Source organism: Candoia aspera, chromosome 4 (genome assembly GCF_035149785.1).
Source record: "Candoia aspera isolate rCanAsp1 chromosome 4, rCanAsp1.hap2, whole genome shotgun sequence".
NCBI classification, from domain to species: Eukaryota; Metazoa; Chordata; class Lepidosauria; order Squamata; family Boidae; genus Candoia; species Candoia aspera.
The window spans coordinates 106,700,570-106,716,221 of record NC_086156.1 but is presented as its reverse complement, the minus strand read 5'-3'; the positions used below and the strand labels follow the sequence as shown (position 1 = coordinate 106,716,221).

The window sequence follows — 15,652 nt, the reverse complement described above, 5'->3', positions numbered from 1 at the left end:
TGCAGATGGTGTGCTAAGAGTTAATTCTTGTCCCAGTTCCTCTTCCCTTAAAAAAAAAAGGAAAGGCAAAAAAAGTACAGTTCCATGAACCTAGTTTCCCATCAAGAGAAACTTTTGTAAGTTTAGCCCTATACATTCCAGTAGAGGAAGCTTCTCCATACCTTTAAAAGCAGATCCCTCACTAGTGACTATGCTGAGTGTTTTCATGTTTGCACTGCGAGAACTGGCTTGAGTAGATGGAGGCCCAGTAAACTGTGCTTGTGTTTTACACTGAACTCATTCATCCACAGTCATCAGTACCATTTTGGAGACCATCAAAAAGGAACTTATTCCAAAATGCAGAGAGAAAGAGTAGTATCCTGGGGAAAGCATTCACTGGAAGAGTTTGGTTCCAACACTCAGTCTGACATGAATAATCTTAAATTATTTTCCAAAAGCATATGAGTATTAAGCCTATGGATCTAGAAAGGTCATCATGATTTAAGCAATATTTTGTCATATTCATGTATGTTGACAGGATGTGAAGTATTACACTGAACTCAATTACACCAAGTATCATAGTTTGAACTGAATTTGTTGTGATACAGAATATAATTCTCATTTCAGGTTTATGACTCCACTCTACCAACACATCCTGGCCTTAGAGTTTGCCATCGAGGAGATCAATGAAAATCCCCATATTTTACCCAATCACACCCTGGGCATCCATATCTATAATTCCTATTTCTCTCCAGGTTGGACTTTCCGCGCCTCATTGGAACTCTTCTCCACACAAGGCAGATTCATCCCTAACTACAACTGTGAAATCCAAAACAGACCAATAGCAGTCATTGGAGGCCCAACTTCTGAAGTCTCTCTGCACATGGCTACCATCCTGTCATTGTACAAGATGCCCCAGGTATATAATGCTCTTGAAGTAGGCGGCATAGGAAGGAAATGACTGTCAGATAGATGAACAGAATCCTCCTCCTCCTCCTCCTCCTCCTCCTCCTCCTCCTCCTCCATTATTATCCATAGCACTGCATTTTTGTCTAGAGAGGATACATTTGAATGATTAGCATTGAATGATGGGGCTGCTCACAGAAGTTACAGACATAGAAAGTGTGCCTAGAGATATTAGTGAATCTCTCTCTCTTTCTCTCTCTGTATGTGTATATAGATAAATATTAATATTCAGTCCTAGTCTTATTTTTTTTAATTAAAGAAGGTTTTTTTTGTGAAGTACAAACTATATAAATTAAAAGGAAACAAAAATAAAGTAAAAGTGATAAGTAAATAGGAAAGAAATGAAACAAAAGAAAAGAAAAGAAAAGAAAAGACAGATAGAAAGAGAAAGAGAAAAGGAAAAGGAAAAGGAAGGAAGGAAGGAAGGAAGGAAGGAAGGAAGGAAGGAAGGAAGGAAGGAAGAGGAAAAAGAAAAAATAAAGGAGTGGCTTCAATCTTCTTTACAACAGTTATAAATGCATTTATATTTTGTCTCTCTAAGGTTACATCAATATTCAATCACAGTCTATCAAAGTAACTAGAGCTGAAAATAGTAATAAAATAGATTCTGTCAGATACTTTGAGATATGGCACAGAAATCTCCAACAATAGGAAATATATTCCAAATTCTGCTTCACTAATCTAATGTGACAAGTCTTCATTCCATGAGATATAAACTCATGCAGCTGCTTGGAAAATCTGGTCAAGCACTGCACAATGGTTCAGTTTTGCTAATGCAGCTCAGCCATCCCACTCTCTATGTTATAGAATTACAGATCTACTCAATCCATTTCTTCAAGTTCTGTTCATTCATAAGATCTAGGGGAAATTCTGAACCTTTCTAGTTCATGGACAGTCCCCAAATACGGATGTGAAATATAACTGGATTCATACTTTGAAATATGGATTGCAACTTAATTTCTAATTTGGACCTACAATATTGAAAGATTGTCACTACCAACATTTTATCTGACAATACTGTATGTCTTTCTCATTCATCATTATTTTTAGATCATATATGGGTTTGTTCCAGAAACTGATGTCAAAAATCAGAATACTTTCCAGCAACAGATTTTCCCAAATGCAGAACATCAGTACAAGGGTATGGTCAAATTACTGCTTCATTTCAGATGGACATGGATTGGTGCATATACTGTAAATAACGAGAATGGTGAGAGGTTTGTACAAAATGTGGTTCCCATGTTTGTCAAGAGAGGCATCTGCTTTGCCTTCATTGAAAAATTCCCCCAAAGTACTTATTCCAATAGTCTGGTTGATTCACTGGAAGAAGGGAGTAAAATATATTATGAAGTTATGAGAAGCACTGCTAATGTTGTGGTCCTTCATGGTGAAACTGATCACATAATTCTTCTAAGAATACTTTCCAACAGGCTGAAAGATGATAATGTACCACTATGGAACAAGGGTAAAATCTGGATTATGACAGCCCAAATGGATTTCACATCAGTTCCCTTTGTAAGAAATATTGGTCTAGTCTTCCTCCATGGTGCTTTATCCTTTGCAATTCACTCAGAGAAGTTAGTAGGATTCCAGGAATTTCTTCAGTCAAGAAACCCTATCTTGGAAAAAGAAGACAGCCTCTTCAAGGTCTTCTGGAAAAATGCATTTGAATGTTCCTTCCCCATCAACATGACTGAAGAGGAAGATGAGGTCCTCTGCAATGGAGAGGAGAAACTGGACACGCTGCCTACATCTGTCTTTGAAATGCATATGACTGGCCACAGCTACAGCATCTATAATGCAGCCTATGTGGTGGCACATGCTTTGCATGACTTACATTCATCCATCAGAAAGTTCAGAGCAGGTGAACATGAAACCAGACTGAACCTTCTGAAGCAACCACTGTGGAAGGTAATGTCCCAAGCAGACAAACTATGGTGGGTTCACCATATCTGTAGCGATGATTGGTGGGGATTAGTGGGTGGAAACTGTCCTATCTTAGAGCGAAGAACTACACTGAGATGGTGTTTATTGCCTTACTCTAGCAGACAGAAAATCCTGCCAAACTGAAAGACTGTGGGAAACCCACACAGATATACCCAAAACTCAAGGCAGGTCTGCTCTGAGTTTCTTTGAAGGAAAGTTCAAAGCCTCTAAACTATGCATGTGCTTTTCTCCCTGGGTAGGGACCCCCTCCTGCTCACCATCAGTACTCATGACAGAAAGAATGAATTTGGATGGTGAACACAGTCATTATTCCAAGATTAATTAGAATCTATGTGACATATTGTGAAATTATGCCAAATAATATTTTCTTTTTTAGAATTTAATGATCTATTCCTGTTCCTTCCCTCACTTTGACTGATAGGAATTTTAAAAGATTGTTTCAGTATATTATCTTCTTGCCTTTTTCCTCCTTTCAGTACAATGAGTCGTATAAGCAACCAGGTCTCTACTGTCATTAATCTCAGGTTTGCACCATTAAACAACCTCTCAGACTCAAGGATTACTGAATTTGGAAGGGAACTTGGGACCCTCTTGATCAGTCTTAAAACTCATACAGGTTCATACTGTGCCACATTTTTCATTCCACTTAGGAGTTCATCTGGAGAGTAAAGTTATGGCATGGCCTAAATTTCCATCTGCATATTCCTCACTGGAGGCAGAAAGGTTGCACTTATCCTTATAAACCCTTGTAAATACACAAACTTGTAAATACAAAGACTCTCTCACACACAAATGCACATACACACAAACACACATACACAAGAAGAGGTTAAATATAATTCACACAACATATATAAAATGAGCCTCTAGGCATCCTTCTGTTGCTGTTGTTGTATTTGTATAGCCTGAACAAGTCCATTAGCATATGTTGACTTAATACTACCTTTTAGCCATATTATGTACTTTTCCCAATTACCCTGATATTGTCATTTTAGTTTTGGATATTTGAATATTAAATTCCTTGTGCTGGTTAAGGACCACAATAAAGACAGCTGCAATCTTCCAGGCTTTCAAAGACATCACCCTCAAAATAATTCAAAACTTGATTCTGTGAAGAAATCCCAGATGTGGATCACCTCACACAGATTTTTGCCTTTGGAATTATTGTGTTGGTCAGTTTACACATGTGGCAATAGGAACTCCCGTTGTTAGGATTAATTGCAAGGCATGAATAGTCCAAAAGTCAGAGATCATTGGTTACAAGTTCATGAGGTAAAGAGAAACTCTCTTGTGCCTCCTTGATTTTTTTTTCTTTTTTTTAAATCCATGGTCACTTAATGTTGTTGTTGCTAGTTGCTCTCAAGTTGTTTATGACTCATGGTGATCCTATGTATAACAGAACAAAATGCTGTTTGGTCTTGCGCCATATGCCTGACCGTTCCAATGTTTGCATCCAATGTTTTGGTAATTGTATCAGTCCATTGCTTAATAGGGCCCTATTTTCTAGGATTTTTGGTTTTGTTTTAATGGAGAAAGCAGAAATCACAAAGCAAAAATAGGTAATGTGCTGTGAAAGAATTGTCAGTTACTCTGAATAGAGCTTTTGGCTTTGCCAACTAATTAATACTGAATTTCTTTTGAGGGGCTAATATGTAAAATCTCTTTTTGTAATAACACTACATTTTTTGTAACTTTTGTAGCCCCACCATCATTGAATTTCTGTGTTCAATATCCTCTTTAAAGTGGACTGGAATTTATATTTTTTGCTATCTATTTTTCTGTTGAGAGCTAGTTTGGTCTAGTGGTTTAGGCATCAGGCTAGAAACCAGGAGACTGTGAGTTGTAGTCCTGCTTTAGGCACAAAGCCAGCTGGGAGACCTTGGGATCTTCACTCTTTCTCAGTCCTAGGAAGGAGAAGGAAATGGCACACCACTTCTGGAGACAAAAAAAAAAAAAAAACTTGCCAAGAAAACTGCAGGGACCTGTACAGGCAGTCTCCGAGAATAGGACATGGTCAAACAACAACAAAAATATGTTATTTATCTGTATTTCCTTTAAACGTTTTGTTCAATATTTTGTTTTCTGGATGCATTAAAATCATAATAGTGACCTATTAGGCAATGTTAAGTATTAATTAATGTCATTTTAACATCACCAACTATCCTTCATATTTATTTTTTTTTAAGTTTATTATTTAACTACTTCCAAGAAGGAAAGGAATATTATTTTTCATCCTGATAAATAACTCTTCACTTTGCTTCTTCTCTCGTTCAGCTGAACCGTTTTGTGCAAAGTGTCTCTTTTAACAATAGTGCTGGGGAAAAAGTTTCCTTCAACCAAAATGGAGAGTTAGAGACTGGATTTGATATTATGAACTGGATCACATTTTCAAATCTGTCTTTCCTGAGAATCAGGGTTGGAAGGACAGACCCCATGGATTTCCAAGAGGAAATGATAACTATTGATGATGCTATTGTATGGCCACAAAGCTTTAACCAGGTATCATTCATTTACCTTTTGGCCTATGTCCAGTCATCATTTCACTGTTTTGAAAACTGTCTTGGATCCCAGATCCACATTCAGAAACAGTGTGTTACACTTGTCCCTGAAGATTTTCCAGCCCATCTGGCTTGGCTTAGCAAGTCATTTCCACTAGAGACCCAACAGGTGAATGATAGTGTGCATAAGTGTGTCAGGGAAGGGATGGGAGATATGAGAAAACAGAATAGGTTCATTGACTCAGAATTCAAAATGAAAACGAAAACCTTCAAACCCTGAAAAAGCCACATAAACATTCAAAAGGAAAGATGTATCAATCTGACTCCTGTACCAAGCAATCATTTTTGGAGTAAAATATTTTGGTCTATCTACCCTTTGAGACAAAAAGCACTCTCCCTCCCAGTATTCATTAGCATTTCTGCTTTGTCCTGCTTTTTCGTGCACATTCCTCTACATTTTGCAAGCTCTGTCCTAATAAAACAAATTTCCCAAAAGTTATATTGGAACTGACTGTCTCAAAAGGGGACTTCACAGAAAATACAAAAGGAGAAAGATACTGCAGCCAGTTTCACTGAATAGATAAAAGAGTAACTTCATCTGTCAATGACAGCTATGGAATATATATATATACATACATACATACATACATACACACACACACACACACACACACATACATACATACATACATACATATTAATTCATTCATTCATTCCATATGGAATATCCCATGTGTGTGTGTGTGTGTGTGTATAATCATCAGAGATAAAAGATAATCATGAAATAATATACAGTAAGATTAAAGAAAGGAAAAAAAAAGAGAAAATAATATGAAGTGAAAAAAAATTAAAAAAACTATGAAAAGAAATACAAATAGAAAGAAAAGATATGTAAAGAAGTGACTTCCAATCTTTACAGCAGTTACAAACAAATTCATCCTCTCTCTTCCCTCATTAAAATTGTATCATTGGACATTGAAATTCTGAGTTAATGTAACAGCTTATTGAGGTCTTTCTCCTGCTGAAATCACTTCTTGATAAAAGCATTTTTTTCCACCTCTTATTATGGACACATGTGGTGGTAGGAAAGCAGACTGGATAGACAGTCCTTAATATACTGGTACTGGATAAAAGCTTGTGAAAAAACAAATGATTTTGTTCTTTTATTTGTGGATAGGTCCAGCCACATTCTCTGTGTAATGGGAAGTGCCATTCAGGTTACAGTAAGAGCAAGATAGAAGGGAAGCCATTTTGCTGCTATAATTGTCTTCAGTGTCCACAGGGCAAGATCTCAAACCAGGATGGTAAGATAATATATATATATATATATATATATATATACACACACACACACACACACACACACATACACAAACACACACACATACCCACACACTCACTTAAAATACAACAAAAATAATGTGTGAGTAAAAATGTGTCAAAACAGTGCCAGAGATTAACTACTCAGCTTGGCAAATTGGTCCAATGGAACATGGATACAAATAAATGCCTTGCAAAGTATTTAAGATTTAATTACAAGTAGTGAATCCCTGAGCAAATAATTGAGCAATGGTGAGCTTATGGCAACTATACCAACACATTTGATTTTCTGATATTAAACAGAACTTTCTTTAAACATTGTATTATTCAGGTTTCATTATTTTTGTGTAATCTATTATTTATGTGCTATTGTATTTTCTAGACCTGGATGACTGCTTTCAGTGTGCAGAAGATCAATATCCCAATGAGAAGCAGGATTTGTGCCTCCCAAAAGTTATAACGTTCTTGAAGTATGAAGAAACTTTGGGGACTGTTTTGGCAAGTTCAGCTCTTTTCTTTTCTTGGGTCACAATTGGAGTCCTTTCAATCTTTATTAAACATCAGGACACTCCCATAGTGAAAGCCAACAACCAGAATCTCACGTATGCTCTCCTTATTGCTCTCCTGTTATCATTTTTTTGTACTTTGCTATTCATTGGGCAACCTGACAAGGTGACATGTGTCCTTCGTCAAACTGCCTTTGGCATCATCTTCTCTGTGGCCATTTCTTGTGTGTTGGCCAAAACCATCATTGTGGTTCTGGCTTTCATGGCCACCAGACCAGGTTCCAAGATGACCCAATGGGTGGGGAAAAGATTAGCCATGTCCATTGTGTTGGGCTGCTCATTTATTCAAGGAATTATTTGTGCTACATGGCTGACAACCTCTCCCCCATTCCCAGATGCTGTCACAAATTCAGTGGCAGAAGAAATAGTTCTGGTGTGTAACGAAGGATCCGTCTTCATATTCTACTGTGTCTTGGGCTTTATGGGCTTCCTTGCAATAATCAGCTTCACAGTGGCTTTCCTAGCCAGGAAATTGCCTGATGCTTTCAATGAAGCCAAGTTTATCACCTTCAGCATGTTAATCTTCTGCAGTGTTTGGTTGTCCTTTGTTCCAACATATCTGAGTGCAAAAGGAAAATATATGGTTGCTGTGGAGATCTTCTCCATTATAGCCTCTAGTGCTGGGTTACTGATTTGTATCTTTTCTCCCAAATGTTATATCATAGTGTTAAGGCCTGATATGAACAAGAAAGATCAGCTAAGAAGACAAAACAAAAGGATAGCATAAAATAGCATAAAGAGTTCATGTTATTTTTGGGAGAATAGAAACAGTCAAAGATATAATCCAATATCACATATCAAGAGGAAACCTCTTGGGAATTCTCCAGAGTTACTTCCCAGTATATATGAAAAAAAAAATAAAAATCTATTGTTATTCTTATACAATTATTTTAATTCTGTTCAGTTCAATATAATCTTTAAAAGTGGGGGGGAAGCTTTTCAGGTCTCTTCTGCTTATTTAAAAAAATCTATTGAATATATTGAATATTACTGATACCAACAATAAGAGCTTCAGAAACTACTAGGATTGGAGTGCTAAAAGCAAATCCAAAATTTCAAAACCATAAATAAATAAATAAAATCCATTCTATGTTTTAACCCTAAACATATACCTTTCAAGCCATGAAAGGGCATTGGGGACAGTTAACAAATCTAAAACAGCTTTCATATAAATAGGGTGGATTCTAAGAAAAATGATAAACATTGGGCTAAACGGAATGTCTTGATTTTGAAGTATGAATAGGAATTTCTGAAAATGGAATCAGACTTCAAGCTGAACTTTTATAGCTATACCAGTTCTTACTTCTCTAGTGAGAATTTGAATTATTGTATAGTACCGTAATGAGAGCCAGACTGGTCTAATGGTTAAGGCATCAGGATAGAAATCAGAAGACAGAGTTCTAGTCCCACCTTAGGCACAAAGCCGGCTTGATTACTTTTGGCCAGTCACTCTCTCTTAACCTTAGGAAGGAGGAAATGTCAAACCACTTCTGAAAAAGTGGTTTTCTTGTCAAGAAATCTGCAGAGACCTGTCCAGGCAGTCTCTGACAATCAAACATGATTGAATAGATTAAAAAAAAAAAAAAAACATAATAAACTATAATTAGAAAACCTTCAGTTCAGTTTACTGGTGTCAAATAGCTGATCCCCATGTTGCTTAACTACATCACCCAGAGTTGTTCTTGTTGTTTTTGCTACCAGCCATTCTTAAAGGGTTTCTATAATTTCAGTAATATCTGGACAACCATATAATCATGAATCCATTATTTTTCCAATTTCAGTTGTACTTTTAAAATAGAAAAAAAGAATGAAATTGAATTGAAATGAAATGAATTGAATTGAAATGAAATGAAATGAAATGAAATGAAATGAAATGAAATGAAATGGAACAGGGAGGTGCATCAAGATATCTCCGATAATGCAAATTTGGTCAGTTGCTCTGTTGTATTTATTTTTTACTTTTATTTTCCTTGCACTGGCCAGATCAACTTCAATTTCTCTGGAAGAGTTGATCTCCAGTGTTTTGATCTTTGATACCTGAGTGTTTCAAAGCTTTTTATAGCCGCCTGGAGTATTGCATTTCTTGTTCAGACAGGCTGAGGAAATCACTGAATGATGCTTTGATATTTACCTGAGCTGAAGCTCTGATTCTATGAATCACACCATAACACCTACTTCAAAGCAACACATGCAATCAGGTGTTTTCAGAGCACTTACTGTGTGGAATCTTGCAACCTGTGAGTATATTTGACTGTCTTTCTATCACTTTGGGGGTTCTTTGCCATTCACTTCCAAATATGCAGGAGGTTGAATAGCATGATAGGTTCTCTGTTAACATATTTTTCTGGACAGTGGATTTGACCACCTCATTAACCTCACTGCTTATCAGCTCTTTTAGGTCTACAGCTAAACTTTTTTTCAGCTCCATTCACTTTGCCAATGCACAACTTCTTTTACTACAGGGAATCATAATCCTTTTACCAACTTTTGTTTATTCTTATGATAATGTCTTCAGTGCCCACAAGGGAATATTTCTAACAGAAAGGTTAACAGATATTACATACCTACCTCATTAAAATAGCACTGAATGAATTTTTGACAAAGGATATCATGGGAAAATTGAGTGAAAATTTACTGAAGTTTTACTGTTTCTCTTGGCAAGTTAGACTATACTGTAGTAGTAATAGTGTATACGAACTTTGATGGTGTCTTACCTGTTTCTTTAGTCAGTGATGTCACCAAAGTAAATAAACTCCACATGATGCGGATTTCACCAGGTCATGACCCTAACAAGATATGACATGCATATCCCCTTTTGTTGTTTATTCATTCAGTCGCTTCCGACTCTTCGTGACTTCATGGACCAGCCCACGCCAGAGCTTCCTGTCGGTCGTCAACACCCCCAGCTCCCCCAGGGATGAGTCCGTCACCTCTAGAATAACATCCATCCACCTTGCCCTTGGTCGGCCCCTCTTCCTTTTGTGCTCCACTCTTCCTAGCATCAGCATCTTCTCCAGGGTGTCCTGTCTTCTCATTGTGTGGCCAAAGTATTTCAGTTTTGCCTTTAATATCATGCCCTCAAGTGAGCAGTCTGGCTTTATTTCCTGGAGGATGGACTGGTTGGATCTTCTTGCAGTCCAAGGCACCTTCAGAATTTTCCTCCAACACCACAGTTCAAAAGCATTGATCTTCCTTCTCTCAGCCTTCCTTATGGTCCAGCTCTGACAGCCATATGTTACTACGGGGAACACCATTGCTTTAACAATGCGGACCTTTGTTGTCAGTGTGATGTCTCTGCTCTTAACTATTTTATCGAGATTTGTCATTGCTCTTCTCCCAAGGATTAAGCGTCTTCTGATTTCCTGACTGCAGTCAGCATCTGCAGTAATCTTCGCACCTAGAAATACAAAGTCTTTCACTGCTTCTACATTTTCTCCCTCTATTTGCCAGTTATCGATCAAGCTGGTTGCCATAATCTTGGTTTTTTTGAGGTTTAGTTGCAATCCAGCTTCTGCACTTTCTTCTTTCACCTTCATCATAAGGCTCCTCAGTTCCTCTTCGCTTTCAGCCATCAAAGTGGTATCATCTGCATATCTGAGATTGTTAATGTTTTTCCAGCAATTTTAACTCCAGCCTTGGATTCCTCAAGCCCAGCATGTCGCATGATGTGTTCTGCGTACAAGTTGAATAGGTAGGGTGAGAGTATACAGCCCTGCCATACTCCTTTCCCAATCTTAAACCAGTCTGTTGTTCCGTGGTCTGTTCGTACTGTTGCTACTTGGTCGTTATCCAGATTCTTCAGGAGGCAGACAAGATGACTTGGTATCCCGATACCGCTAAGAACTTGCCACAATTTGTTATGGTCCACACAGTCAAAGGCTTTAGAATAGTCAATAAAACAGAAATAGATGTTTTTCTGAAACTCCCTGGCTTTTTCCATTATCCAGCGGATATTGGCAATTTGGTCCCTAGTTCCTCTGCCTTTTCTAAACCCAGCTTGTACATCTGGCAATTCTCACTCCATGAATTGCTGAAGTCTACCTTGCAGGATCTTGAGCATTACCTTACTGGCATGTGAAATGAGTGCCACTGTTCGATAGTTTGAACATTCTTTAGTGTTTCCCTTTTTTGGTATGGGGATGTAAGTTGATTTTTTCCAATCTGATGGCCATTCCTGTGTTTTCCAAATTTGCTGGCATATAGCATGCATTACCTTGACAGCATCATCTTGCAAGATTTTGAACAGTTCAGCTGGGATGCCGTCATCTCCTGCTGCCTTGTTATTAGCGATGCTTCTTAAGGCCCACTCAACCTCACTCTTCAGGATGTCTGGCTCTAGCTCACTGACCACACCATCAAAGCTATCCACAATATTGTTATCCTTCCTATACAGATATTCTGTATATTCTTGCCACCTTTTCTTGATCTCTTCTTCTTCTGTTAGGTCCTTGCCATCTTTGTTTTTGATCATACCCATTTTTGCCTGGAATTTACCTCCAATGTTTCTAATTTTCTGGAAGAGGTCTCTTGTCCTTCCTATTCTATTATCTTCTTCCACTTCCGGCATTGCTTGTTTAAAAATAATTCCTTATCTCTTCTGGCTAACCTCTGGAATTTTGCATTTAATTGGGCATATCTCCCCCTATCATTGTTGCCTTTTGCTTTCCTTCTTTCTTGGGCTACTTCTAGTGTCTCAGCAGACAGCCATTTTGCCTTCTTGGTTTTCTCTTTCTTTGGGATGTATTTTGTTGCCGCCTCCTGAACAATGTTGCGAACGTCTGTCCATAGTTCTTCCAGGACCCTATCTACTATGTCCAGTCCCTTAAATCGATTCTTTACCTCCACTGCATATTCCTGAGGGATATTAGTGAGCTCATATCTAGCTGATCTGTGGGTCTTCCCTAATCTCTTTAGTCTGATCCTAAATTGTGCAAGAAGAAGTTCGTGATCAGAACTACAGTCAGCTCCAGGTCTTGTTTTTACCGACTGTATAGATGACCTCCACCTTTGGCTGCAAAGGATGTAGTCAATCTGATTTCGGTGTTGTCCATCTGGTGAAGTCCATGTATAAAGCCGTCTCTTAGGTTGTTGGAAGAGAGTGTTCGTATTGCAGAGTGAGTTGTCTTGGCAAAATTCTATCAGCCTATGTCCTGCTTCATTTTGTTCTCCCAGGCCATGCTTACCTGTAATTCCAGGTGTCATTTGACTGCCCACCTTAGCATTCCAGTCTCCCGTGATGAAAATAACATCTCTTTTAGGCGTGTTGTCCAGTAGGTGCTGCAGATCCTCATAGAACTGCTCTACTTCAGCTTCTTCAGCATCTGTGGTTGGGGCGTATATTTGGATCACTGTGATGTTAAATGGCTTGCCCTGAATTCGAATTGAGATCATTCTATCATTTTTTGGATTGTATCCAAGCACTGCTTTAGCCACTTGACTATTAATTATGAAGGCTACTCCATTTCTTCTGTGGTCCTCTTGTCCACAGTAGTAGATCTGGTGGTCATTTGATGTGAAGTGGCCCATTCCAGTCCATTTCAGTTCGCTGATGCCCAAAATGTCTATCTTTAATCTTGACATCTCACCAATAACCACATCCAATTTGCCCTGGCTCATAGATCTTACATTCCAGGTTCCAATGGCGTGTTGATCCTTAGAACATCGGATTCGCCGTTCACCACCAGCACCGTCGGCCGCTAACCGTCCTTTCGGCTTTGAGCTAGCTGCGTCATCACGTCTGGGGCTAGTTGAATTCATCCTCTGTTCCTCCCCAGTAGCATTTTGACCATCTTCCGACCTGGGGGTCTCATCTTCCGATGGTATACCGACATATCTCTGGTTGTACTGATCCATTTAGTTTTCATGGCAAGTATACTGGGGTGGGTTGCCATTACCTTCCCCAGGGGTGGCATTTAGTCTGACCTCTCTGTCATGACCTTCCCGTCTTGGGTGGCCCTACACAGTTTAGCTCATGGCATCATTGAGGTGCTCAAGCTCCAGCACCACGACAAGGTAACGATCCTTTGCTGAAGGCATACCCCCTCCCCATGTGATTTATTTATTTATCATATTTTTATCGCCACCCATCTCTCCCATATGGGGGACTCCCCCATACTGGAATCACAAAGTCATGACACCTACAGGACATGACATGTTGAACCTAATCCCATCAAGAAAACGGTGACAGTCAATCTTAGAGTGTATGCTTAGCTTAACCCCAAACTAAGCCCTAATCCTATATGGATTTAAACAAAACTAAGTAAAGTGAATCGTTAACAGAACCCTAGGCTGTGGTGTATTTGGGAAGTGAAATCTGTTATGCCTTGTGAAATAAATAATAGCCTAATGATCTTTTTTAAAAAAAAATGTGGAGTTTTAAAATCAGCACCTTGAATGCAGGAATAGGAGCCCCTAAAATGCCCACAGCCTGCATTTGCCTTCCCACCCTTTATAAGTTTTTATTTCTATGGAGTTTTAAAACCACTCCCTCGGATGCAGGAAAAAGAAAAAAAAAACCTTTTAAACCACAGCAGCCACAGAGCTATTCACTTAACCCTAATCCCATAGGGATTCAAATAAGGCCAACGTAATGTGAAAACAGCAGGTGGCTTTGCCTTTTGTAGCAGTGAAAGACACATTGTTTGCAAATTTTAACTTGAACATACACATGCACATGCATACACACACCCACATGTTTGCAAATTTAACTGATAACGCAAATACACACATAAACGTTTTGAAGCATGACCTTAATAAAGTTTTATTCCCCTCTCCAGCAAAGCCAGGAAAATTTAACTGGTAAACAAACTCTCTCTCTCTCTCTCTCTCTCTCTCTCTCTCTCACACACACACACACACACACACACACACACACACACACACAGAGCATCCAACCTAGCCATCTACTTCTTATCCACACATCTAGACATGTCAGAACCATATGTGAGATCTGAGATTATGGGCATGCACAGTCATATAAGTTAGCAAAAAGGGGTAGGGATGGGGTGGAGGGTGTCCAGGCCTGTCTAGGCAGAAGATGCACATATCCAGACATGTCAGAGTCATGATTCTGGGCAAGGAGTAGGGTGGGGTGAAGGTGGTATGTCCAGACATGCCTGGGCAGTTGCTGCATGGAAGTTCGCCAGTCTAAAGCCCAGCATGCTTTTGGAAAATAAAAGACCAGCAGCTTGAAGATGGCAAATACTGATGGCAAACGCACACTTCGTTGGGTGTAAAATTGACCCCAAAGCTTCCGAAGTGTGGGGTTAGAAGAAGGAAAAAAGGTCCTGCACTCCTGAGCCATAAATCTTCTTTGAGGAGAATGTACAGGATGAACTCATGCTGCCTTGTTACTGTAGGTTCTGCAAAACATCAAATGGTAAGTAAAAAAGTAAAAAAAAAAAAAAAAGATTAAGAAAAGAGCATTTCAGATAAGTGAAGCCACCAGTCCAATTCTATCTTATTACTTGTTTTAGAAGTGATGGGGTCTCAAGATGTTAGCATGACACAGATTCTGAAAGGGTGTGTCAAAAAATGCTACATCATTGTTTATGGGGTGTCTACAAGAAGATGACGAGCAAGTGGGCAGAACCAGTGAAGCGGAGCTTATTAAAAGCTTATGCTGTAGACTTTCCAGACCTGAGGCCCTCGGATCATCATAAGCATTTCCAACAAACTGGATAAATTATATTTCATGTGAGACACTCTTGGTGAACTCAAAACCTTCACACAGTGCATCAAGAAAAACAATAATCCACTTTCAGTGATGTCATATGTTCAGGCTGAGTTGTCTGTGGCTCTGAAGAGGGTTATATGTCAGAATGTAGCAGAAATTAATTATGATAAACTGTTAACATTCACCCACTGAATTTTATAATAAAATATGTATTTGTGATGAACCCAGTTCTGTATTCCCCTAAATGAAACTTAATCACAAGCCATGCAGGATATGAATTAAGTTTATTGAATGAGAATCAGCATCCAGTTTCAAAGCGAAGTCACAATTAACTGTTCATGCGCAATTCAGCCGCTTAAGGCTTCTCCCCCACCCCCACAGCACACAAGCAGCATTTTCTGTAACTGTCCACATTCCCCATTTGCCCCCCTTTGTGCTTCTATTCAGCCATCTCCAGAAGTCACAGGAGTCTGACTTTGACAGTTCTTCTCTTCCCCATATCTCACAATGGCTTACAAAGAAATGCTGGCCATTTCATGCACATGGTTTCCATTCAGCACCATCGGCATGCCTTTCTCCCACAGCAGCAGAAAATCATGGCAGGGTGGAAACTCTGAATTAGAACACCTTGCAAAGATTCCATCCTGACAATATTTACAGATCAAGTAAAGTCTACTTTATTTTGTTTACTAACCCTGTTT

General features: G+C 38.8%; 1 protein-coding gene across 1 annotated transcript; it reads left to right on the top strand.

The window, feature by feature from the left end:
• The first annotated feature begins 2,634 nt into the window (after window positions 1–2,634).
• Window positions 2,635–15,425, top strand: LOC134496923 (vomeronasal type-2 receptor 26-like). The gene is made up of 4 exons (XM_063302639.1): window positions 2,635–2,856; window positions 6,568–6,694; window positions 7,093–7,997; window positions 15,399–15,425. The coding sequence occupies exons 1-4, from the start codon at window positions 2,635–2,637 to the stop codon at window positions 15,423–15,425; spliced, it is 1,281 nt and encodes a 426-aa protein (XP_063158709.1).
• The last annotated feature ends 227 nt before the right edge of the window (window positions 15,426–15,652 follow it).